This window comes from Ranitomeya imitator, chromosome 2, assembly GCF_032444005.1.
Source record: "Ranitomeya imitator isolate aRanImi1 chromosome 2, aRanImi1.pri, whole genome shotgun sequence".
Taxonomy (NCBI): Eukaryota; Metazoa; Chordata; class Amphibia; order Anura; family Dendrobatidae; genus Ranitomeya; species Ranitomeya imitator.
In genome coordinates this window covers 454,599,956-454,625,265 of record NC_091283.1, presented here as the reverse complement: position 1 = coordinate 454,625,265, position 25,310 = coordinate 454,599,956, and the positions used below count along the sequence as shown (strand labels likewise).

The 25,310-nt window shown below is 42.9% G+C and overlaps 1 protein-coding gene across 1 annotated transcript in view; it reads right to left on the bottom strand.

Annotated features, from left to right (window-relative positions):
- CHRNA4 (cholinergic receptor nicotinic alpha 4 subunit) overlaps window positions 1-25,310 on the bottom strand; it is an 82,584-nt gene that overhangs the window by 35,295 nt on the left and 21,979 nt on the right. The window contains exons 3-4 of the mRNA XM_069751131.1: window positions 17,554-17,598; window positions 16,246-16,355 (exon numbers count right to left, since the gene is read on the bottom strand). Of these exons, the coding sequence (XP_069607232.1) occupies window positions 16,246-16,355; window positions 17,554-17,598 (155 nt within the window). The remainder of the gene's footprint in view (window positions 1-16,245; window positions 16,356-17,553; window positions 17,599-25,310) is intronic.

Here is a 25,310-nt window from a genome sequence, read left to right as displayed (position 1 = left end):
AATTATATTTTTGCCCCCAATTTTTTATTTTTCCAAGGGTAAGAGAAGAAATTGGACCTCAAAAGTTGTTGTCCAATTTGTCCCGAGTACGCTGATACCCCATATGTGGCAGTAAACCACTGTTTGGGCGCATGGGAGAGCTCGGAAGGGAAGGAGCGCCGTTTGACTTTTCAATGCAAAATTGACAGGAATTGAGATGGGACGCCATGTTGCGTTTGGAGAGCCACTGATGTGCCTAAACATTGAAACCCCCCACAAGTGACACCATTTTGGAAAGTAGACCCCCTAAGGAACTTATCTGGATGTGTGGTGAGCACTTTGACCCACCAAGGGCTTCACAGAAGTTTATAATGCAGAGCCATAAAAATAAAACAAAATTTTTTTCCCACAAAAATTATTTTTTAGCCCCCAGTTTTGTATTTTCTCTAGGGTAAGAGGAGAAATTGGACCACAAAAGTTGTTGTCCAATTTGTCCTGAGTACGCTGATACCCCATATGTGGGGGGGAACCACCGTTTGGGCGCATGGGAGGGTTCGGAAGGGAAGGAGCGCCATTTGGAATGCAGACTTAGATGGAATGGTCTGCAGGCGTCACATTGCGTTTGCAGAGCCCCTAATGTACCTAAACAGTAGAAACCCCCCACAAGTGACACCATTTTGGAAAGTAGACCCCCTAAGGAACTCATCTTGATGTGTTGTGAGAGCTTTGAACCCCCAAGTATTTCACTACAGTTTATAACGCAGAGCCATGCAAATAAAAAATATTTTTTTTTCCACAAAAATTATTTTTTAGCCCCCAGTTTTGTATTTTCCCAAGGGTAACAGGAGAAATTGGTCCACAAAAGTTGTTGTCCAATTTGTCCTGAGTACGCTGATACCCGATATGTGGGGGGGAACCACCGTTTGGGCGCATGGGAGGGCTCGGAAGGGAAGGAGCATCATTTGGAATGCAGACTTAGATGGATTGGTCTGCAGGCGTCACATTGCGTTTGCAGAGCCCCTAATGTACCTAAACAGTAGAAACCCCCCACAAGTGACCCCATATTGGAAACTAGACCCCTCAATGAACTTATCTAGATGTGTTGTGAGAACTTTGAACCCCCAAGTGTTTCACTACAGTTTATAACGCAGAGCCGTGAAAATAAAAAATCTTTTTGTTTTCCCACAAAAATTATTTTTTAGCCCCCAGTTTTGTATTTTCCCAAGGGTAACAGGAGAAATTGGTCCACAAAAGTTGTTGTCCAATTTGTCCTGAGTACGCTGATACCCGATATGTGGGGGGGAACCACCGTTTGGGCGCATGGGAGGGCTCGGAAGGGAAGGAGCATCATTTGGAATGCAGACTTAGATGGATTGGTCTGCAGGCGTCACATTGCGTTTGCAGAGCCCCTAATGTACCTAAACAGTAGAAACCCCCCACAAGTGACCCCATATTGGAAACTAGACCCCTCAATGAACTTATCTAGATGTGTTGTGAGAACTTTGAACCCCCAAGTGTTTCACTACAGTTTATAACGCAGAGCCGTGAAAATAAAAAATCTTTTTGTTTTCCCACAAAAATTATTTTTTAGCCCCCAGTTTTGTATTTTCCCAAGGGTAACAGGAGAAATTGGTCCACAAAAGTTGTTGTCCAATTTGTCCTGAGTACGCTGATACCCCATATGTTGGGGTAAACCCCTGTTTGGGCACACAGGAGAGCTCGGAAGGGAAGGAGCACTGTTTTACTTTTTCAACGCAGAATTGGCTGGAATTGAGATCGGACGCCATGTCGTGTTTGGAGAGCCCCTGATGTGCCGAAACAGTGGAAACCCCCCAATTATAACTGAAACCCTAATCTAAACACACCCCTAACCCTAATTCCAACGGTAACCCTAACCACACCTCTAACCCTGACACACCCCTAACCCTAATCCCAACCCTATTCCCAACTGTAAATGTAATCTAAACCCTAACCCTAACTTTAGCCCCAACCCAAACTGTAGCCCCAACCCTAACCCTAGCCCTAACCCTAACCCTAGCCCTAATCCTAGCCCTAACCCTAGCCCTAACCCTAGCCCTAACCCTAGCCCTAACCCTAGCCCTAACCCTAGCCCTAACCCTAGCCCTAACCCTAACCCTAGCCCTAACCCTAGCCCTAACCCTAGCCCTAACCCTAGCCCTAGCCCTAACCCTAGCCCTAACCCTAGCCCTAATGGGAAAATGGAAATAAATACATTTTTTTTTATTTTTCCCTAACTAAGGGGGTGATGAAGGGGGGTTTGATTTACTTTTATAGCGAGTTTTTTAGCGGATTTTTATGATTGGCAGCCGTCACACACTGAAAGACCCTTTTTATTGCAAAAAATATTTTTTGCAATACCACATTTTGAGAGCTATAATTTTTCCATATTTTGGTCCACAGAGTCATGTGAGGTCTTGTTTTTTGCGGGACGAGTTGACGTTTTTATTGAAAACATTTTTGGGCACGTGACATTTTTTTATCGCTTTTTATTCCGATTTTTGTGAGGAAGAATGACCAAAAGCCAGCTATTCATGAATTTCTATTGGGGGAGGCGTTTATACCGTTCCGCGTTTGGTAAAATTGATAAATCAGTTTTATTCTTCGGGTCAGTACGATTACAGCGATACCTCATTTATATCATTTTTTTATGGTTTGGTGCTTTTATACGATAAAAACTATTTTACAGAAAAAATAATTATTTTTGCATCGCTTTATTCTCAGGACTATAACTTTTTTATTTTTTTGCTGATGATGCTGTATGGCGGCTCTTTTTTTGCGGGACAATATGACGCTTTCAGCGGTACCATGGTTATTTATATCTGTCCTTTTGATCGCGTGTTATTCCACTTTTTGTTCGGCGGTATGATAATAAAGCGTTGTTTTTTGCCTCGTTTTTTTTTTTTTTTCTTACGGTGTTTACTGAAGGGGTTAACTAGTGGGCCAGTTTTATAGGTCGGGCCGTTACGGACGCGGCGATACTAAATATGTGTACTTTTATTGGTTTTTTTTTTTTATTTAGATGAAGAAATGTATTTATGGGAATAATATTTTTTTTTTTTTTTCATTATTTTGGAATATTTTTTTTTATTTTTTTTACACATTTGGAAATTTTTTTTTTTACTTTTTTACTTTGTCCCAGGGGGGGACATCACAGATCAGTGATCTGACAGTTTGCACAGCACTCTGTCAGATCACTGATCTGATAGGAGTGCAGGCTGCTTCACAGTGCCTGCTCTAAGCAGGCTCTGTGAAGCCACCTCCCTCCCTGCAGGACCCGGATCCGCGGCCATCTTGGATCCGGGGCTCGAGCAGGGAGGGAGGTGAGGAGACCCTCGCAGCAACGCGATCACATCGCGTTGCTGCGGGGGGCTCAGGGAAGCCCGCAGGGAGCCCCCTCCCTGCGCGGTGCTTCCCTGTACCGCCGGCACATCGCGATCATCTTTGATCGCGGTGTGCCAGGGGTTAATGTGCCGGGGGCGGTCCGTGACCGCTCCTGGCACATAGTGCCGGATGTCAGCTGCGATAAGCAGCTGACACCCGGCCGCGATCGGCCGCGCTCCCCCCGTGAGCGCGGCCGATCGGCTATGACGTACTATCCCGTCCAGGGTCAGATAAGCCCAGGGCACCTCGACGGGATAGTACGTCTAAGGTCACAGAGGGGTTAATCTGGTAGACTGGGACAATATCCTCAGAAATAAGAATACAGATAATAAATGGGAAATGTTTAAGAACATCCTAAATAGGCAGTGTAAGCGGTTTATACCTTGTGGGAATAAAAGGACTAGAAATAGGAAAAACCCAATGTGGCTAAACAAAGAAGTAAGACAGGCAATTAACAGTAAAAAGAAAGCATTTGCACTACTAAAGCAGGATGGCACCATTGAAGCTCTAAAAAACTATAGGGAGAAAAATACTTTATCTAAAAAACTAATTAAAGCTGCCAAAAAGGAAACAGAGAAGCACATTGCTAAGGAGAGTAAAACTAATCCCAAACTGTTCTTCAACTATATCAATAGTAAAAGAATAAAAACTGAAAATGTAGGCCCCTTAAAAAATAGTGAGGAAAGAATGGTTGTAGATGACACGGTATTCACGGTGGAAAATGAAATGCTAGGTGAAATCCCAAGAAACAATGAAAACCCTATATTAAGGGTCACCAATCTAACCCAAGAAGAGGTGCGAAACCGGCTAAATAAGATTAAAATAGATAAATCTCCGGGTCCGGATGGCATACACCCACGAGTACTAAGAGAACTAAGTAATGTAATAGATAAACCATTATTTCTTATTTTTAGGGACTCTATAGCGACAGGGTCTGTTCCGCAGGATTGGCGCATAGCAAATGTGGTGCCAATATTCAAAAAGGGCTCTAAAAGTGAACCTGGAAATTATAGGCCAGTAAGTCTAACCTCTATTGTTGGTAAAATATTTGAAGGGTTTCTGAGGGATGTTATTCTGGATTATCTCAATGAGAATAACTGTTTAACTCCATATCAGCAAGGGTTTATGAGAAATCGCTCCTGTCAAACCAATCTAATCAGTTTTTATGAAGAGGTAAGCTATAGGCTGGACCACGGTGAGTCATTGGATGTGGTATATCTCGATTTTTCCAAAGCGTTTGATACCGTGCCGCACAAGAGGTTGGTACACAAAATGAGAATGCTTGGTCTGGGGGAAATTGTGTGTAAATGGGTTAGTAACTGGCTTAGTGATAGAAAGCAGAGGGTGGTTATAAATGGTATAGTCTCTAACTGGGTCGCTGTGACCAGTGGGGTACCGCAGGGGTCAGTATTGGGACCTGTTCTCTTCAACATATTCATTAATGATCTGGTAGAAGGTTTACACAGTAAAATATCGATATTTGCAGATGATACAAAACTATGTAAAGCAGTTAATACAAGAGAAGATAGTATTCTGCTACAGATGGATCTGGATAAGTTGGAAACTTGGGCTGAAAGGTGGCAGATGAGGTTTAACAATGATAAATGTAAGGTTATACACATGGGAAGAAGGAATCAATATAACCATTACACACTGAACAGGAAACCACTGGGTAAATCTGACAGGGAGAAGGACTTGGGGATCCTAGTTAATGATAAACTTACCTGGAGCAGCCAGTGCCAGGCAGCAGCTGCCAAGGCAAACAGGATCATGGGGTGCATTAAAAGAGGTCTGGATACACATGATGAGAGCATTATACTGCCTCTGTACAAATCCCTAGTTAGACCGCACATGGAGTACTGTGTCCAGTTTTGGGCACCGGTGCTCAGGAAGTATATAATGGAACTAGAGAGAGTACAAAGGAGGGCAACAAAATTAATAAAGGGGATGGGAGAACTACAATACCCAGATAGATTAGCGAAATTAGGATTATTTAGTCTAGAAAAAAGACGACTGAGGGGCGATCTAATAACCATGTATAAGTATATAAGGGGACAATACAAATATCTCGCTGAGGATCTGTTTATACCAAGGAAGGTGACGGGCACAAGGGGGCATTCTTTGCGTCTGGAGGAGAGAAGGTTTTTCCACCAACATAGAAGAGGATTCTTTACTGTTAGGGCAGTGAGAATCTGGAATTGCTTGCCTGAGGAGGTGGTGATGGCGAACTCAGTCGAGGGGTTCAAGAGAGGCCTGGATGTATTCCTGGAGCAGAACAATATTGTATCATACAATTAGGTTCTGTAGAAGGACGTAGATCTGGGGATTTATTATGATGGAATATAGGCTGAACTGGATGGACAAATGTCTTTTTTCGGCCTTACTAACTATGTTACTATGTTACTATGTATGTTACTATGTACACAGCGACTCCACCAGCAGAATAGTGAGTGCAGCTCTGGGGTATAATACAGGATGTAACCCAGGATCAGTACAGGAAAAGTAATGTAATGTATGTACACAGTGACTCCACCAGCAGAATAGTGAGTGCAGCTCTGGAGTATAATACAGGATGCAACTCAGGATCAGTACAGGATAAGTAATGTAATGTATGTACACAGTGACTCCACCAGCAGAATAGTGAGTGCAGCTCTGGGGTATAATACAGGATGTAACTCAAGATCAGTACAGGATAAGTAATGTATGTACACAGTGACTCCACCAGCAGAATAGTGAGTGCAGCTCTGGGGTATAATACAGGATGTAACTCAGGATCAGTACAGGATAAGTAATGTAATGTATGTACACAGTGACTCCACCAGCAGAATAGTGAGTTCAGCTCTGGAGTATAATACAGGATGTAACTCACGATCAGTAATGTACACAATGACTCCTATAGCAGAATAGTGAGTCCAGCTCTGGATGATATTTCACAGGACGTAACTCAGTATAGGTACAAGATAGATAATGAAATATATTTAGCCGGGCCCACAGTTGAGTCTCCTGACAGGATCACTTTAATTTTCGGAAGCACGGTATTTGACATGATCTATTTTCAGAACATCTCCAGATAATCCAGTTTATCCTCAGTGCATGTGAATACCTCCACTGTAAGGTAATGGGTGAAAAGGGATCAGAGATTACCGTATTTTAATAAAGCAGAATCCTGGCTTGAGCTTTTCAAATGTTGTCCACTCCAAATATCATAAAGCTTCCTGTACAGGAACTTTCCATAGTGTCTTTCCCTCCACAAAGTACACAGCACACATGTTAACGTCCTTCTCCTTCATATTCCCCTGGAGGGATCTTGTACTTTTTGCTAAATTCACAAGATCTCTCATGCAGTAAATGACATTCAGATAACGCATTTTGTAAATGAAATGTCAGACAGATGAAATAAATGACATGAAACGCACCAGCGCTGCCTCATTATAGAGATATTTCCTTATATCGGACATTTCAATTTAACAAATTTTGGAATGTTGACATCACAATTTCCATTTTTATGTCAGGCTGGATGATTATATAGAGATAAGCGGCACCACGTAAAATCTGCTCATCTTTATGTCACAGATTACTTTGTAGGATGTTCCAGATTCAACCATAGGCTGAGTGACAAGTACTGTTCATTCACTCTTCAAGTGAATTCTTCAAAATCTGTGGTGTGTATTACCTCAGATGCTTCAGACCATCATGATACACATTAAAGCTGCTGCAGAACCTCTTATCACACATAGGGAACTAAAAAAACTTATAATACACACCTCAGCTGTTTCAGAACCTCTTAATACATATCTCTGCTGCTTAGCCTCATAGTCCAAACTTCAGCTGCTGCAGAACATCTTAATACATACCACAAATGCTCCGTATGTTTGATGAGAGTGAGTAATAAAATCATATCAAGTGGGAATATAAGCGAAGTGGCTTTAAAAAGTTTTGTTCAGCACTGGAAACAGTCAAGCACAGCTGTGCAACAACATTTCTGCAACTTCCAGTTGAGATGGGAATGACCCTTTATATTGAACTAAATGGTAGCCCGATTCTAAGGCATCGGGTATTCTAGAATATGTATGCAGTTTATTTATGAAGATTTTAGAATAATACATTGAATACACAGGATTCGGCCGGCCGCGACCAATCAGCGAAGCCGGACTGCGCCTGTCGCTGATTGTTCGCGGCCGGCCACGTAGTATATAGCCCACGTAGTAAATAGCACAGCCACGTAGTATAATGCACAGGCACGTAGTATATAGCACAGCCATGTAGTATATAGCACAGCCACGTAGTATATAGCACAGCCCACGGAGTATATAGCACAGCCCACGGAGTATATAGCACAGGCCACGTAGTATATTGCACTGCCCGCGGAGTATATTGCACAGCCTGCGTAATATATTGCACAGCCCGCGTAGTATATTGCACTGCCAGTACAGTACCACGCACGTTGTGTATAACACAAGCTACGTAATGTATAACACAGGCCACGTAGTGTATAGCACAGCCCACTCAGTATATTGCAAAGCCCGCGTAGTAGATTGCACAGACCGCGTACTATATTGCACAGCCCGCGCAGTACATTGCAGAGCCCGTGCAGTACATTGCACAGCGTATATTGCACAGCCCACATGGTATATAACACAGTCCACGCAGTATATTGCACAGCCCACGTAGTATATTGCCCAACCCACGTAATATATTGCACAGCCCACGCAGTATATAGCAATGTGGGCACCATATCCCTGTTAAAAAAAAAAAGAGTTAAAATAAAAAATAGTGATATACTCACCCTCCGTTGGCCCCCGGATCGAAGCGGTAACCGATGCTCCTCGCGCGCTCCGGTCTGAAGAGTGCATTGCGCTCTTGCGAGACGAGATAATGACGTAGCGGTAGCGAGGTGCGGGAAAGGCCTGTTCCTGATCCGGGGGCCGACGGACGGTGAGTATATAACTATTTTTAATTTTTTTTATTATTTTTAACATAATCTTTTTACTATTGATGCTGCATAGGCAGCATGAATAGTAAAAAGTTGGTCACACAGGGTTAATAGCAGCGTTAACCGAGTGCGTTACACCGCGGTCAATGCTGCCATTAACCCTGTGTGAGCGCTGACTGGAGGGGAGTATAGAGCGGACACTGACTGCGGGGAGGATGGAGCGGCCATGTTGCCACCTGACTGTGCTCGTCGCTGATTGGTCATGGTTGTTTTGCCATGACCAATCAGCGACTTGGATTTCCATGACAGACCGAGGCCGCGACCAATGAATATCTGTGACAGACGGACAGAAGGACAGACAGAAAGACGGAAGTGACCCTTAGACAATTATATAGTAGACTAGATGGTGGCCCGATTCTAACGCATCAGGTATTCTAGAATATGCATGTCCACGTAGTATATTGCACAGCCCACATAGTATATTGCCCAGCCACGTAGTATATTGCCCAGCTACGTAGTATATTGCCCAGCTGCATAGTATATTGCCCAGCAAAGTAGTATATTGCCCAGTGACGTAGTATATTGCCCAGTCACGTAGTATATTGCCCAGCCACGTAGTGTATTGCCCAGCCACGTAGTGTATTGCCCAGTCACGTAGTATATTGCCCAGTGACGTAGTATATTGCCCAATGACGTAGAATATTGCCCAGCGACGTAGTCTATTGCCCAGCCACATTGTATATTGCCCAGTCACATAGTATATTGCCCAGTCACATAGTATATTGCCCAGTTACGTAGTATATTGCCCAGTGACGCAGTATATTGCCCAGCCACGTAGTATATTGCCCAGTCACGTAGTATATTGCCCAGTGGCGTAGTATATTGCCCAATGACGTAGAATATTGCCCAGTGACGTAGTATATTGCCCAGCCACGTAGTATATTGCCCAGCCACATAGTATATTGCCCAGTCACGTAGTATATTGCCCAGTCACGTAGTATATTGCCCAGTTACGTAGTATATTGCCCAGCCACGTAGTATATTGCCCAGCCACATAGTATATTGCCCAGTCACGTAGTATATTGCCCAGTCACGTAGTATATTGCCCAGTTACGTAGTATATTGCCCAGTCACGTAGTATATTGCCCAGTCACGTAGTATATTGCCCAGTCACGTAGTATATTGCCCAGTTACGTAGTATATTGCCCAGTCACGTAGTATATTGCCCAGTGGTGCAGTATATTGCCCAGCCACGTAGTATATTGCACAGCGACATAGTATACAGCACAGAGCCATGTAGTATACAGCACAGACACGTAGTATACTGCCCAGTAACATAGTATATTGGCCAGTCACGTAGTATATTGCCCAGCTACGTAGTATATTGCCCAGCCAGGTATGTAAAAGGTTAAAAAATAAAAAAGAAGCATATACTCACCTTCCGAGGGCCCCTTGTAGTCCTATCGCCTGTGTGCGGTGCAGATTCCGGTCCCAAAGTTGGTATGAGCGCAGGGCCTGTGATGACGTCGCAGTCACATGACCGTGACGTCATGGCAGGTCCTTCTCGCATAGCATCCTGCTACTTGCACTGCCGAGGACATGGCGACACGTCGGAGGGTGAGAATAACTTTTTTTTTAAATTATTATTATTTGTAACAGTAGATCTTTTTACTATTGACGCGGCATCATTAGTAAAAAGTTGGTCACACAGGGTTAATAGCTGGGTAACGGGAGTGCCTTACACCGCGCTCCGGTAACGCTGGCATTAACCCTGTGTGAGGGCTGACTGGATGACTGGAGGGGAGTATGGAGCGGGCAGTGACTGCGGGGAGGAAAGAGCGGCCATATTGCCGCCGGACTGTGGCCGTCGCTGATTGGTCGAGGCAATGGTCGTGGGCATTTTGCCACGACCAATCAGCGACTTTGATTCCATGACAGACAGAGGCAGCGACCAATGAATATCCGTGACAGACAGAAGGACAGACAGACCGAAAGAAAGTGACCCTTAGACAATAATATAGTAGATGTGAGTTATTTGTGACTTCGTTACATAGTTATTAAAGTTGAAGGAAGACTATAAGTCCATCTAGTTCAACCCATAACCTAACCTAACATGCCCTAACATGTTGATCCTGAGGAAGGCATAAAAAACCCATGTGGCAAGAGTAAGCTCCACATTGGGGAAAAAAATTCCTTCCCGACTCCACATACGGCAATCAGACTAGTTCCCTGGATCAACGCCCTATCAAGGAATCTAGTGTATATATCCTGTAACATTATACTTTTCCAGAAAGGCATCCAGTCCCCTCTTAAACTTAAGTAATGAATCACTCATTACAACATCATACGGCAGAGTTCCATAGTCTCACTGCTCTTACAGTAAAGAATCCGCGTCTGTTATTATGCTTAAACCTTTTTTCCTCCAAACGCAGAGGATGCCCCCTTGTCCCAGTTTCAGGTCTATGATTAAAAAGATCATCAGAAAGGTCTTTGTACTGTCCCCTCATATATTTATACATTAACATAAGATCACCCCTTAGTCTTCGTTTTTCCAAACTAAATAGCCCCAAGTGTAATAACCTATCTTGGTATTGCAGACCCCCCAGTCCTCTAATAACCTTGGTCGCTCTTCTCTGCACCCGCTCCAGTTCAGCTATGTCTTTCTTATACACCGGAGACCAGAACTGTGCACAGTATTCTAAGTGTGGTCGAACTAGTGACTTGTATAGAGGTAAAATTATGTTCTCCTCAAGAGCATCTATGCCTCTTTTAATGCATCCCATTATTTTATTTGCCTTTGTAGGAGCTGCCTGACACTGGCCACTGAATATGAGTTTGTCATCCACCCATACACCCAGGTCTTTTTCATTGACGGTTTTGCCCAGAGTTTTAGAATTAAGCACATAATATACATCTTATTACTTCTACCCAAGTGCATGACCTTACATTTATCTCCATTAAAGCTCATTTGCCATTTATCAGCCCAAGCTTCTAGTTTACATAAATCATCCTGTAATATAAAATTGTCCTCCTCTGTATTGATTACCCTGCAGAGTTTAGTGTCATCTGCAAATATTGAAATTCTACTCTGAATGCCCCCTACAAGGTCATAAATAAATATGTTAAAAAGAAGAGGGCCCAATACTGACCCCTGTGGTACCCCACTGCTAACCGCTATCCAGTCCAAGTGTGCTCCATTAATAAACACCCTTTGTTTCCTATCCCTGAGCCAGCTCTCCACCCACTTACACATATTTTACCCTATCCCCATTATTCTCATTTTATGTATCAACCTTTTGTGTGGCACCGTATCAAAAGCTTTTGAAAAGTCCATATACACTACATCCACTGGGTTCCCTTGGTCCAATCCGGAACTTACCTCTTCATAGAAACTGATCAAATTAGTCTGACATGAACGGTCCCTAGTAAACCCGTGCTGATACTGGGTCATGAGGCTATTCCTCTTCAGATACTCCAGTATAGCATCCTTTAGAATGCCCTCCAGGATTTTACCCACAGTAGAGGTTAAGCTTACTGGCCTATAATTTCCGAGTTCAGTTTTTGTCCCCTTTTTGAATATTGGCACCACATTTGCTATACGCCAGTCCTGTGGTACAGACCCTGTTATTATGGAGTCTTTAAAGATTAAAAATAATGGTCTATCAATGACTGTACTTAATTCCTGCAGTACTCGAGGGTGTATCCCATCCGGGCCCGGAGATTTGTCAATTTTAGTGATTTTTAGACGCCGCCGCACTTCCTGCTGGGTTCAGCAGGTTACATTTAATTGGGAATTTTTATCACTAGTCATTTTGTCTACCATGGGATTTTCTTGTGTAAATACTGATGAAAAAAAGTCATTTAGTATATTGGCTTTTTCCTCATCCTCATCCACCATTTCACCCAGACTATTTTTAAGGGGGCCAACACTATCATTTTTTAGTTTCTTACTATTTATGTAGTTAAAGAATATTTTAGGATTATTTTTACTCTCTCTGGCAATGAGTCTCTCTGTCTCAATCTTTGCTGCCTTGATTTGCTTTTTACAGAATTTATTTAATTTTCTGTATTTATTTAATGCCTCCTCACTACCTACTTCCTTTAATTCTCTAAATGCTTTCTTTTTGTCACTTATTGCGCCCCTTTCAGCTCTATTTAGCCATATTGGTTTCCTCCTATTTCTAGTATGTTTATTCCCATACGGTATATACTGTGCACAGGTCCTATCCAGGATGCTAATAAACGTCTCCCATTTTCTTTGTGTATTTTTGTGTCTCAGGATATCGTCCCAGTTAATTGCACCAAGATCATCTCTCATCCGTTGGAAATTTTCCCTCCTGAAGTTTAGTGTCCTTGTAACCCCTCTATTACACATCTTTTTAAAGGATACATGAAAACTTATTATTTTGTGATCGCTATTACCCAAGTGACCCCCAACCCTTATATTTGATATGCGGTCTGGCCTGTTGGTTAATATTAGGTCTAGCAGTGCCCCCCTTGTTGGGTCCTGATCCAGTTGTGAAAGGTAATTGTCTCTCATAGTTGTCAAAAACTGATTACTTTGCTGGAACTGCAGGTTTCTGTTCCCCAATCTATTTCAGGGTAGTTGAAGTCCCCCATAATAATGACTTCCCCTTGAGTCGCAGATTCATCTATTTGCTTTACGAGGATATTCTCCATTGCTTCCATTATTTTTGGAGATTTATAACAAACCCCTATCAGTAATTTATTATTTTTCCCCCCTCCCCTTATCTCCACCCACAGGGATTCTACATTTTCATTAAATTCACCTATATTATCACGCAGGATGGGTTTTAAGGACGATTTTACATATAGACACACCGCACCCCCTCGGTTATCTGTACGGTCATTTCTGAACAGGCTATAGCCCTGCAAGTTAACAGCCCAGTCATGGCTCTCATCCAGCCACGTTTCAGATATCCCCACCATGTCATAATTATGCTCCAACAACATTAGTTCTAATTCGTCCATTTTGTTGGCGAGGCTTCTGGCATTAGTATACATACATTTTATGTATCTCTCTGCGCCTCTATTCTTTCTTAAATTATTAACTGTTCTAACCCCACCCCCAGGTGGGGGTCAACATGTTGTTGGCATTTGTATGCACCTTCTCAAATCTATAGAGTCAAGAAGATTTAAAAGGCCCAAACTATCCCACTTGTTGAGGTCAGAGTGACAAAGCCAAAGTAGGAAAAGTTGTTCAGCAGAGAAAAAGTGCCTGCATCTTAGTTAGATAGCAAATGGGGATGGGTAGACACTAGCCATTAATGTGCAAAATTCCAGGACTTTGCCACAGTGGAGCATAAAGAAGTTCAAATGTTGTTTGATTCGGGAAAGAAGACCAGGACAAACCAGGCAAGGAAATGGCAACTCAAGAGCAGCAGGATTTGCCACACCAGCGGAATCTGTAATCTGATGCCTGAGTGTGAAGAGGAGTGCCACACCAGAGATGGTGAGGAGATAGGCGCCTAACTGTGAGACTGGATCACAGAAACTGTGAAGGGTAGCCTGCAAAATTGTTCAAAGTGCCAGACAAGCTATTATAGGAAACTGTTGGAAAAAAGAGGTGACCACGAGAGGGGTTGTGACCAGTCCTTTGAGTACTGCAGTGATAGAGACCTAGACTGTTGCAGAGTGAAGGAATTGCTGCTGAGGAGAGTGCCAGCGAATTGCCATATAAGGCAATTACCTTGCTCTGTTCAAGTAATCTTGTTGCCTCTTGTGAAACCGTCAACCGTGTTGTCTTCTTGTAATGTTGCTGAAATATTATTTCCTGCGTTCACTTGAATGCACTGCCCTCCCTCCGCCACTGCATCTAGCTCACTCTCTGACTTTGAACCAGTCACAGATGAAGAAGTAATTAGGCTCCTTGCATCTTCTCGCCCGACTACTGGCACCAGTGACCCCATTCCTTCACATCTCCTCCAGTCCCTTTCCCCTGCTGTCACCTCTCACCTAACAAAAATATTCAAACTCTGTCTCTCTCCTGGTATCTTTCCCTCCTCATTTAAGAATGTCATCATACATCCATTACTTCAAAAACCAACCCTCGACCAAAACTGTGCAGCTAACTATAGACCTGTCTCTAATCTTCTCTTCATCGGTAAACTCCTTGAACGCCTGGTCCACTCCCATCTTTTCCGCCATCTCTCAGATAACTCTCTTCTCGACCCTCTTCAATCTGGTTTCCACTCTTTACACTCTACTGAAACTGCCCTCCTTAAAGTTTGTAATGATTTACTAACAGCTAAATCTAATGGTCACTACTCAATGTTAATCCTTTTGGATATCTACGCAGCATTCGACACTGTGGATCATCAGCTCCTCCTCACTATGCTCCGCTCCATGAGCTTTAAGGACACCGTTCTTTCGTGGTTCTCCTCCTATCTCTGACCGCTCTTTCACTGTATCTTTTGCTGGTTCCTCCTCCTCTCACCTTCCCTTTACTGTTGGGGTTCCTCAAGGATCAGTCCTAGGCCCCCTCCTCTTCTCTTTGTATACCGCCCCTATTAAACAAACAATCAGTAGACTTGGTTTCCAGTACCATCTCTATGCTGATGACACCCAATTATTCACTTCTGCTCCTGATATCACGCCTTCCTTTTTAGAAAACACCAGTGATTGTCTTACTGCTGTCTCTAACATTCTCTAACGCTATCTGAAACTGAACCTGTCAAAAACTGAACTCCTCGTGTTTTCTCCCTCTATTAACCTACCTTTGCCTGACATTGCCATCTCCGTGTGTGGTTCCACCATTACTCCCAAGCAACATGCCCGCTGCCTTGGGGTCATACCTGATTCCGAGCTTTCATTCACCCCCCACATCCGATCATTGGCTCGCTCTTGTTATCTGCACCTCAAGAACATTTCTAGAATTTGACCTTTTCTTACTTTCGACTCTGCAAAAACTCTTACTGTTTCTCTTATTCACTCTCGTCTGGACTACTGTAACTATCTACTAACCGGCCTCCCTCCTACCAAACTCTCACTGCTCCAATCTGTCCTGAATGCTGCAGCCAGGACCATATTCCTCACCAACCGTTACACCGATGCCTCTACCCTGTGCCAGTCATTGCACTGGTTACCCATCCACTCCAGAATCCAGTACAAACTTATTACCCTTATCCACAAAGCGCTCCATGGCTCAGCACCACCCTACATCTCCTCCCTGGTCTCAGCCTACCACCCTACCCACCCTACCTACCATGCTCTCCATTCTGCTAATGACCTGAAGTTAGCATCCTCAATAATCAGAACCTCCCACTCCCGTCTCCAAGACTTTTCACGTGCTATGCCTATTCTTTGGAATGCACTACCCAGGTTAATACGACTAATCCCCACAGTTTTAAGCATGCCCTAAAAATGCATTTGTTCAGACTGGCCTACCGTCTCAACACATTAATCTAACTATCCCTGTGTGGCCCATTCAAAAAACTTAAACCATAATCAGGTTCCTCACATCATGTTCTGTTACCATCCACCTCTCGTGTCTCCCCTTTTCCTCATAGATTGTAAGCTTTCGAGCAGGGACCTCACTCCTCTTGGTATCTGTTTTGATCTGTGTGTATTGTTATGCTGTAATGTCTAGTGTCTGTACAAGCTTCTTCTATAATGTAAAGTGCTGCGGAATATGTTGGCGCTATATAAATATAAATAAAAATTATTATTACTATTAATATTATCCTTCTGCCATACCAGAGTGGGGAACAGTATACCATAAACAGCCACAACATGCATTTAAAATGAGAAGGGCATACCATCCTTCAACTCTTTTATAAGGAGATTGAGGCCTCTTCTTAACACAAACTTATTTGACCACCTTATATCCCAATAGTTGTACCCTCCTGGTCATGCATTAGTAATGATGAAATAATATTCCTATGTAATGCAGATTAGGGAGGGTTCCTCACTTGTTATACAGGACGATGTCTGGCCTCCAGATCAGCTCTGAGGGAATCCTGATTGATGTGACATTCTCATATTCCAGGGGGTCCCAGCGGAGCTTGTAGTCATGCCATTCCTGCAGGAGGGAGCACAGATAACACATAGGTAAATCACCAGCTCTTTAGATGCTCTTAGAATAATTACCAGGTAACATTTCAATGGAAGCCAGCCAGCAAGTGGTGAATGTGTCCAAGATAACCTGGTCCTTGTGACTGATATGTCCTAATTATGTGCAAGTCACCCATATGAACGGTTTCTATCTATGGGTGAGAATCCAAAGAGATGAAAAATAAACAATGCATTGTCCCCTATGTATACAAACTACAGAGGAGATCATAAAGTAATAATTCACCTTTGACTTTCATGCACTCTACAGTATAGTCTGGAATCTTTCTAATAGATTTATTATCTTTCTACATGGCTTCATGTTCATTGTTAGAAATAAAGTGGTTTCAATAGAAAATGTCAACAAATGGTTATGGTAAATCTGAAGTGCTTAAAATTAGGAAGATTTATTAATTGTTTTATTTTTTTAAATACCTAAACGAGTACGAAGTAAAGTTGGGTTAGTGAAGAAAAAAAGCAGAACTGTCAACAGCAGTTTGCTGATGGGTGATGGAGGATCTGTGGTCTTAGCAGAGACTTTTGAACTGGAGGAGATAATAATAATAGAGAGTTATTAACTGTAATAAGACCCCTGACCAGTTATTATATAGAGTGGTGTGACTGCCTTAGGGAGGTCACGTATGATAGACAGATATGTTTTTTTATGGCAACCAGCAAAGTTTCACTGTCCTCCTCTCTGAAGAGGCTCTATGCATATCTAATTTCCCAGAGTGGCATTGCATGGCTGATAGGTCTCCTTATGACGATTTGGCACTCTCCACAAGGAGAAACCTTTCCCTTTCAGCGGTCTCTCACTCAGATCTCATGCTTTACACTGATGAGGGGCAAACACCCAGAAACACATATGTAAATGGAGTGTCTGGTTTGGTTTCTTATTCTAAGTCATTTATCAAGAATTGTTAAAGGGTTGAAATTGATTTTTAGGATTGCTACTGTACATCCAGCAGGTGACGCTAGAGTTCTATTCCTCCTCCTCCTCTCCGAAGAGGCTATTTGCATATTTAAATTTACAGGTGAGCATCACATGACCTATAAGTCTCCATTGCCGCTAACTTGGCATTCTCCACAGTAAGAAACGTTCCTCCTTAGATTATTTTGGCAGTGATCAATGAGCCCCATATCATGCGAAGGCACCTGAGGAAACTCACCTGTTTGACCCAGACATTGGTGGTCATCATCTGGTTCTTTTCATCCTGCAGAGAACATGAAAGGGTCAGTGACATAATAATAGGGATCATGACAAAGACAAGCTGGACAAAGATCAAACACCAGAGCGTAGGTTGTTTGACCTTATATGTTTCGTATATAATCTACTACTGGAAAGACAATTTAACACCAAGCTTCTAGTCACTGACCCATGTATGGTGCCACTTATCTGTCTCGGCATTGTTACTCTTGGCTGTCAGCTTGTTTTTCTGTTTCTGCCTCATTGCACTCTCAGAGGTACGAATTGGACGTGTTAATTCGTATTGCTGTGTGAGGTTTTGTGTTATTTTGAGTTTCTGGTGTATTTTCTTTTCAGCCTTGTTGTTGGGTTTCTCTGGATCACCACCTCCAGCCTGAGGATGATGGCGCTCAACTCACAGTGCTCTAAGGTTGTGACACTTGTCTCCCATCACTGAACATTATAGCTGATTTTTTTTCTTGTGGGGGTGTAGTAAGAATGTTTCTTTTTGGGTCAGCTAAGGAACTCATTCTGAGAACCCTCATTGTACCATATTTCCTCCTCCAGTGTTTTCTACATCTAAGATATCACATAGTGCCCTCCATTGGGCACAGGAAGCGACATCAGTAAGGGTCATGCACACACGGTCCAATCACGGTCTACAATGCACGGACTAGCCGCGGGACTCCCGACCTGAGTGTGACAGTGTGACAGGGAGACCAGTCAACGATGATGAGAGTTGGATTCAGCACCCGGTGCCTGGGAACAGTGCTAATGGTACTGCCTTCCTCACACGCTGGTACGTGTCATGCTGGTGATACACGGATGTCATCCGTGTGCATGTGTGCGGGATGTATTGTGGTCCGTGCTGCTGGCAAATCATGGACAGGTCTACGTGATTTTCACATGGACACAGTGTTCGTGTGAACACACTGACATGTGCACAGACGCATTCACTTGGGTCTACGTGTGTAAGTGCCTCTGGTACGTGTGCAAAACTGTCACCACCCGAACTGTAAACCCTGAAATGTGAAGGGGGCTTCACTGAAAGCTGGCGGCTCCCGGGAGGAATAAAGTTCATTTTCTCCAGGTAGATTAACCCTTTATCTGCAGATTAAAAGTTTATTCATTCGTGACAGGCTCCCCTTAAGACAGCCCATCAGGGGATTCTAAAGAATATAAAAACCATTATTTATACATAAACAAATATATTTTAGCCTAAAAATATTTTGTTCCAATTAGGGTTCATTATCGATTTTTTTACCCATTGCCTTCTGAAGTCTGCATATTGCACTGTCTATTGCATCGCAGGCTACAGAAAAAGTTAACTAAGAATCTGTCAGTGAGCTCTGTTTGTAACTCATCTGTGTGTTTACTGAGCTCCTCTCAGCTCATTTAGAATATATTTTCTTTGATGTGGTTTGTGGTCCTAAATTCGCTGAGAAAAAAAGGAGATAAAAGACAAATAAAAGAGTTACAAACTCTATGCCCGAACGAGCTGACTGAAGGATTCTTGATTAATCTTGCAAAGAACCTGAAAAAGTAAAGCCAAACAAAATATTTAATGAAACCTAATTGCAAAAAATATGTATATTTTTTTAAACTGTTTATTTTTGAAAGATTTTCCTTTTTCTCGTACAAATAACATCATAAACATAAGTATAGTTGTAGCAAAATTATGCAAATCAATGCAAAAGCAAAAAATATTTTTAACCCAAAATATATGCATTTAAGTAAAAAAAAAAAATACTCCCATAACTTCAAGAAGGGGGATCAGATCTTTAATTCATTAGCCGAAATGCAGATTATGGGAAAATCCGAGTTATTTAGGTATTACATGGAAATCCAACATATTTTAAGAGGAACTGTGTAATACTTCTCTTTACCTGTGGGGGCACTGCAGGGAAACTGAACAGCTAAGCCCCACAAATGATTAATTGGTTACTAGGAGTCCAGCAGTTGGACATCTTGTATTCAGCCTATTGAATGACTTTTCTAACACATTTATACTGTCTAACTTGGAGAACGCCTTTAATTTACAATGCTAGCCTCTAATTATTATGATATTCAGTTGGCGGGGCATGCTGGCATCTTGGCTCCATTCCTAATGGCCACAGTGCGATCAATCATACATCTGTTGTATGTTGTGGACTTTATATCATTCCTTCACATATCCTCCCTCACATAGAATAAGCTGGAAGGTGGCAGCTAATTTTTCCTGTACATGTCTCATGTCCGCCCTAGGCTGAGGCTTTTTTCTGCTCGTGCCATAGCACCACCTGCTACACAGACACTTGGTGCAGTGAGAGGGTGTTCTGCTCGGTGTGTACAGTAACGCTTGGCCCATCCTGTACGTGCCAACGAAGACCGGAGACAATTGATTATCCCGGATGAGGGATGTAATGGGTAAACATACACAGAGCTAGAGGCGGCCTTAATACCATTAGTGACTCATCTCAAGCACTATCAATTATTGAGGCAGCTTCACACCACTAAGAGCTGTCATTATTATTTACAAGAAATGAAAATTTGGAGAGGGGACGCCATGGCTGTCTTGACAACAGAACTTGGGGATTAACAATACTTAAGCCACAAAGAGAGGGAAATAAGTCTCTTTTTTTCTGTCTGATAAAATCCATTTTATACTCATACAGCTTTCCTAAGGTCCTGAAGGGATTATATACGGTACAGTAGACCTATGCAACATTTGGGCATGCCTTAGAGTGTAACTTTAAGAAGAGCTCAATCAGACAAAAATTATATTTATAGTGTGCAGTCCATGGTACTCATAGAACAGGCAGCCAATGATGACTCTATCACCAGAGTGATAGAGCCCCTGAAGAAGCCACATTCACTGGCGGAACACGTGGGGTCTTTCTTTCTCCCTTATATCTTTTTTCTATGGTTTATAACATATAGGTTACACACCTATTTTTTATACTTATTTTTATGTTTTTTGTACTATATTCTTTGTGATCTCTTAGTATATTACAGCCATTATATACTGTCATTTGCATTTATGCTTCTTTTTCTGTGTTTTGCAATATTTGACTACTAATGTTGTTACCCTAATATTGATATAATTGTGTCCAGCCCTATTCTCTTGTCTTATGGGGAGTCTGTTTTGATCTACAAACACATTCTACTATGGAGATCTGATTTTGAGCAAAAAACTTTCCATTTTTGTTTAAACTTTTAAATGCTTTTAATAATGTATGGTTCACCATTGATTATCTGATAAAACTTCACCAATTTTTGCATGCAGGCCGTCTCATATTCTTATTTTATTTGGGTTACTAGTGACTCGCATACACCATTCCTTTATATCCTTTACAGTTATTGTTTTTTTGTCTGTATGGCACAAAGCTCTCGAATATTGGTGATGCCGGTCCTCCTTTTCCCTTTTCTTCAGTAAATCACTGGAGTGGGCACCTGCATCCTAATCCTGAACATCAAAAAGTGCCTAGAAAGGAAGTGAGTAATATGTGATGCAAGTATCATTCAATACATAACAAGGAAGGGGGCTGGAAGAGTAGGTTGATATATCAATATGGTCCTTTATTAAAGCTGCTACATCAGTCAATCCTAAACTCCTGAATTGCACAGCTCCTTAGTGGTAGTGAATGTTTTGGCTAGATCTCTTCCATACATATGAATGGGTGAGAGCTTGTACTACCATTCATGACCACTATACAACGTATGGAGCTGTGCCACTTCCGCTGCGCCACAGCCACCACGATCAGCTAATAGGGTGGGATGGCAGGAGGTAGATCCGCTACTAATCTGATATTAATGACAGCATTAATATATATATATATATATATATATATATATATACACACACAATATATATCTATATAATCATCTAAGGGGTACTTCCGTCTGTCTGTCTGTCTGTCTGTCTGTAACGGTCAATCAGCGACGGGCACAGTCCGGCCGCGAATTCGCCCCCTCCTACTCTCCGTCAGTGCCCCCTCCATACTCCCCTCCAGTCAGTGCTAACACAGGGTTAATGGCTGCGTTACACCGCGTTATGCCGTGGTGTAACGCAGTCCATTAACGCTGCTATTAACCCTGTGTGAACAACTTTTTACTATTGATGCTGCCTATGCAGCATCAATATTATAAAGATCTAATGTGAAAAATAATTAAAAAAAATTAAAAATCATTATATTCTCACCTTCCGGCACCTTTCCCGCTCCTCACGACGCTCCGGTCCATGCATTGCGGTCTCGCGAGATAATGACGTAGCGGGTCTCACGAGACCGCTACGTCATCATCTCGCGAGACCGCAATGCATTCTTGGGACCGGAGCGTCGCGAGGAGCATCGTTAAACGCCTGGCCTGCATTTGGGGGCCGCCGGAAGGTGAGTATATAACTATTTTTTATTTTAATTTTTTTTTTTAACAGGGATATGGTGCCCACATTGCTATATACTACGTGGGCTGTGTTAGGTACTACATGGGCTGTGTTATATACTGCATGGGCTGTGTTATATACTGCGTGGGCTGTGTTTTATACTACGTCTCTGTGCTATATACTACGTGGGCTGTGCTATGTACTACGCGGCTGTGCAATATATTACGTGGCTGGGCAATATACTACGTGGATGTGTTATATACTGCTTGAGCTGTGCTATACACTACATGGGCTGTGCTATATACTATATGGGCTGTGCTATATACTACGTGGGCTGTGTTATACACTGTGTGGGCTGTGCTATATACAACGTGGGCTGTGTTATACACTGTGTGGGCTGTGCTATATACAACGTGGGCTGTGCTATATACAACGTGGGCTGTGCTATATACTATGTGGCTGTGTTATATGCTACGTGGCTGTGCTATATGCTACATGGGCTGTGTTATATGCTACGTGAGCTGTTATATACTGTTGTGAATTCTGTTGTCAAGCTCCCTCCTGTGGTCATGAATGGTACTTCGGCTGGTTCTGTCCATGGGCTTCCTCTGTTGGTTGAGAGTGGCGCTGCGGCTTCTGAGTTTCCTTCCACAGGTGACGAGGTTAATTCGTTAGCTGGCTGCTCTATTTAACTCCACTTAGATCATTGCTCCATGCCACCTGTCAATGTTCCAGTATTGGTCTAGTTCACTCCTTGATCGTTCTTGTGACCTGTCTTCCCAGCAGAAGCTAAGTTCCTGCTTGTTTTTCTTTAGTTTGCTATTTTTCTGTCCAGCTTGCTATTTTGATTTTTGTCTTGCTTCCTGGAAGCTCTGGGACGCAGAGGGAGCGCCTCCGCACCGTGAGTCGGTGCGGAGGGTCTTTTGCGCCCTCTGGGCGGTCTTTTTGTAGTTTTTTGTGCTGACCGCAAAGTTACCTTTCCTATCCTCAGTCTGTTCAGTAAGTCGTGCCTCACTTTGCTAAATCTATTTCATCTCTGTGTTTGTATTTTCATCTTTACTCACAGTCATTATATGTGGGGGGCTGCCTTTTCCTTTGGGGAATTTCTCTGAGGCAAAGTAGGCTTATTTTTCTATCTTCAGGGCTAGCTAGTTCCTTAGGCTGTGTCGAGTTGCATAGGGAGCGTTAGGAGCAATCCACGGCTATTTCTAGTGTGTGTGATAGGATTAGGGATTGCGGTCAGCAGAGTTCCCACGTCTCAGAGCTCATCCTATATTATTTGTAACTATCAGGTCATTCCGTGTGCTCTTAACCACCAGGTCCATTGTTGTCCTTACCACCAGGTCATAACAGTACAGGTGGCCCAAAGTATTAATGCATCTCAATAGAGGGATAAGAGAAGTTCTGAGACCATTTTTTTTTCTTTCTTTGCAGTGTGTTTTGTCTCTCTTTTCCCCTTTACCTCTGGGTGGTTCAGGATACAGGTGTAGATATGGACATTCAAGGTCTGTCCTCTTGTATGAATAATCTCACTGCAAGGGTACAAAACATTCAAGATTTTGTGGTTCAGAATCCGATGTTAGAGCCTAGGATTCCAATTCCTGATTTGTTTTTTGGGGATAGATCTAAGTTTCTGAATTTCAAGAATAATTGTAAATTGTTTCTTGCTTTGAAACCTCGCTCCTCAGGTGACCCTGTTCAACAAGTGAAAATTATTATTTCTTTGTTACGTGGCGACCCTCAAGACTGGGCATTTTCCCTTGCGCCAGGAGATCCGGCATTGCGGGATGTTGATGCATTTTTTCTGGTGCTCGGATTGCTTTATGATGAACCAAATGCAGTGGATCAGGCAGAGAAAATCTTGCTGGCTCTGTGTCAGGGTCAGGATGAGGTAGAGATATATTGTCAGAAGTTTAGGAAGTGGTCTGTACTCACTCAGTGGAATGAATGTGCCCTGGCAGCAATTTTCAGAAAGGGTCTCTCTGAAGCCCTTAAGGATGTCATGGTGGGATTTCCCATGCCTGCTGGTCTGAATGAGTCTATGTCTTTGGCCATTCAGATCGATCGACGCTTGCGTGAGCGTAAAGCTGTGCACCATTTGGCGGTATTATCTGAGCATAGACCTGAGCCTATGCAATGTGATAGGACTTTGACCAGAGCTGAACGGCAAGAACACAGACGTCGGAATGGGCTGTGTTTTTACTGTGGTGATTCCACTCATGCTATCTCCGATTGTCCTAAGCGCACTAAGCGGTTCGCTAGGTCTGCCACCATTGGTACGGTACAGTCGAAATTTCTTTTGTCCGTTACTCTGATTTGCTCTTTGTCATCCTATTCTGTTATGGCATTTGTGGATTCAGGCGCTGCCCTGAATTTGATGGACTTGGAGTTTGCTAGGCGCTGTGGTTTTGTCTTGGAGCCCTTGCAGTATCCTATTCCATTGAGTGGAATTGATGCTATGCCTTTGGCCAAGAATAATCCTCAGTACTGGACCCAATTGACCATGTGCATGGCTCCTGCACATCAGGAGGATATTCGCTTTTTGGTGTTGCATAATCTGCATGATGTGGTCGTTTTGGGGTTGCCATGGCTACAGGTCCATAATCCAGTATTGGATTGGAAATAAATGTCTGTGTCCAGCTGGGGTTGTCAGGGAGTACATGGTGATGTTCCATTTTTGTCTATTTCGTCATCCACCCCTTCTGAAATCCCGGAGTTTTTGTCGGATTACCGGGATGTATTTGATGAGCCCAAATCCAGTGCCCTACCTCCTCATAGGGATTGCGATTGTGCTATCAATTTGATTCCTGGTAGTAAGTTTCCTAAGGGCCGACTGTTCAATTTATCTGTGCCAGAGCACGCCGCTATGTGGAGTTATGTAAAGGAATCCTTGGAGAAGGGTCATATTCGCCCGTCGTCGTCACCATTGGGAGCAGGGTTTTTTTTTTTGTGGCCAAGAAGGATGGTTCTTTGAGACCTTGTATTGATTACCGCTTTCTTAATAAGATCACGGTCAAATTTCAGTATCCTTTGCCGCTGCTGTCTGATTTGTTTGCTCGGATTAAGGGGGCTTGTTGGTTCACCAAGATAGATCTTCGTGGTGCGTATAATCTTGTGCGTATTAAACAGGGCGATGAATGGAAAACAGCATTTAATACGCCCGAGGGCCATTTTGAGTACCTGGTTATGCCATTCGGGCTTTCCAATGCTCCATCAGTATTTCAGTCCTTTATGCATGACATCTTCCGAGAGTACCTGGATAAATTCCTGATTGTATATTTGGATGATATTTTGGTCTTTTCGGATGATTGGGAGTCTCACGTGAAGCAGGTCAGAATGGTGTTCCAGGTCCTTCGTGCGAATTCTTTGTTTGTGAAGGG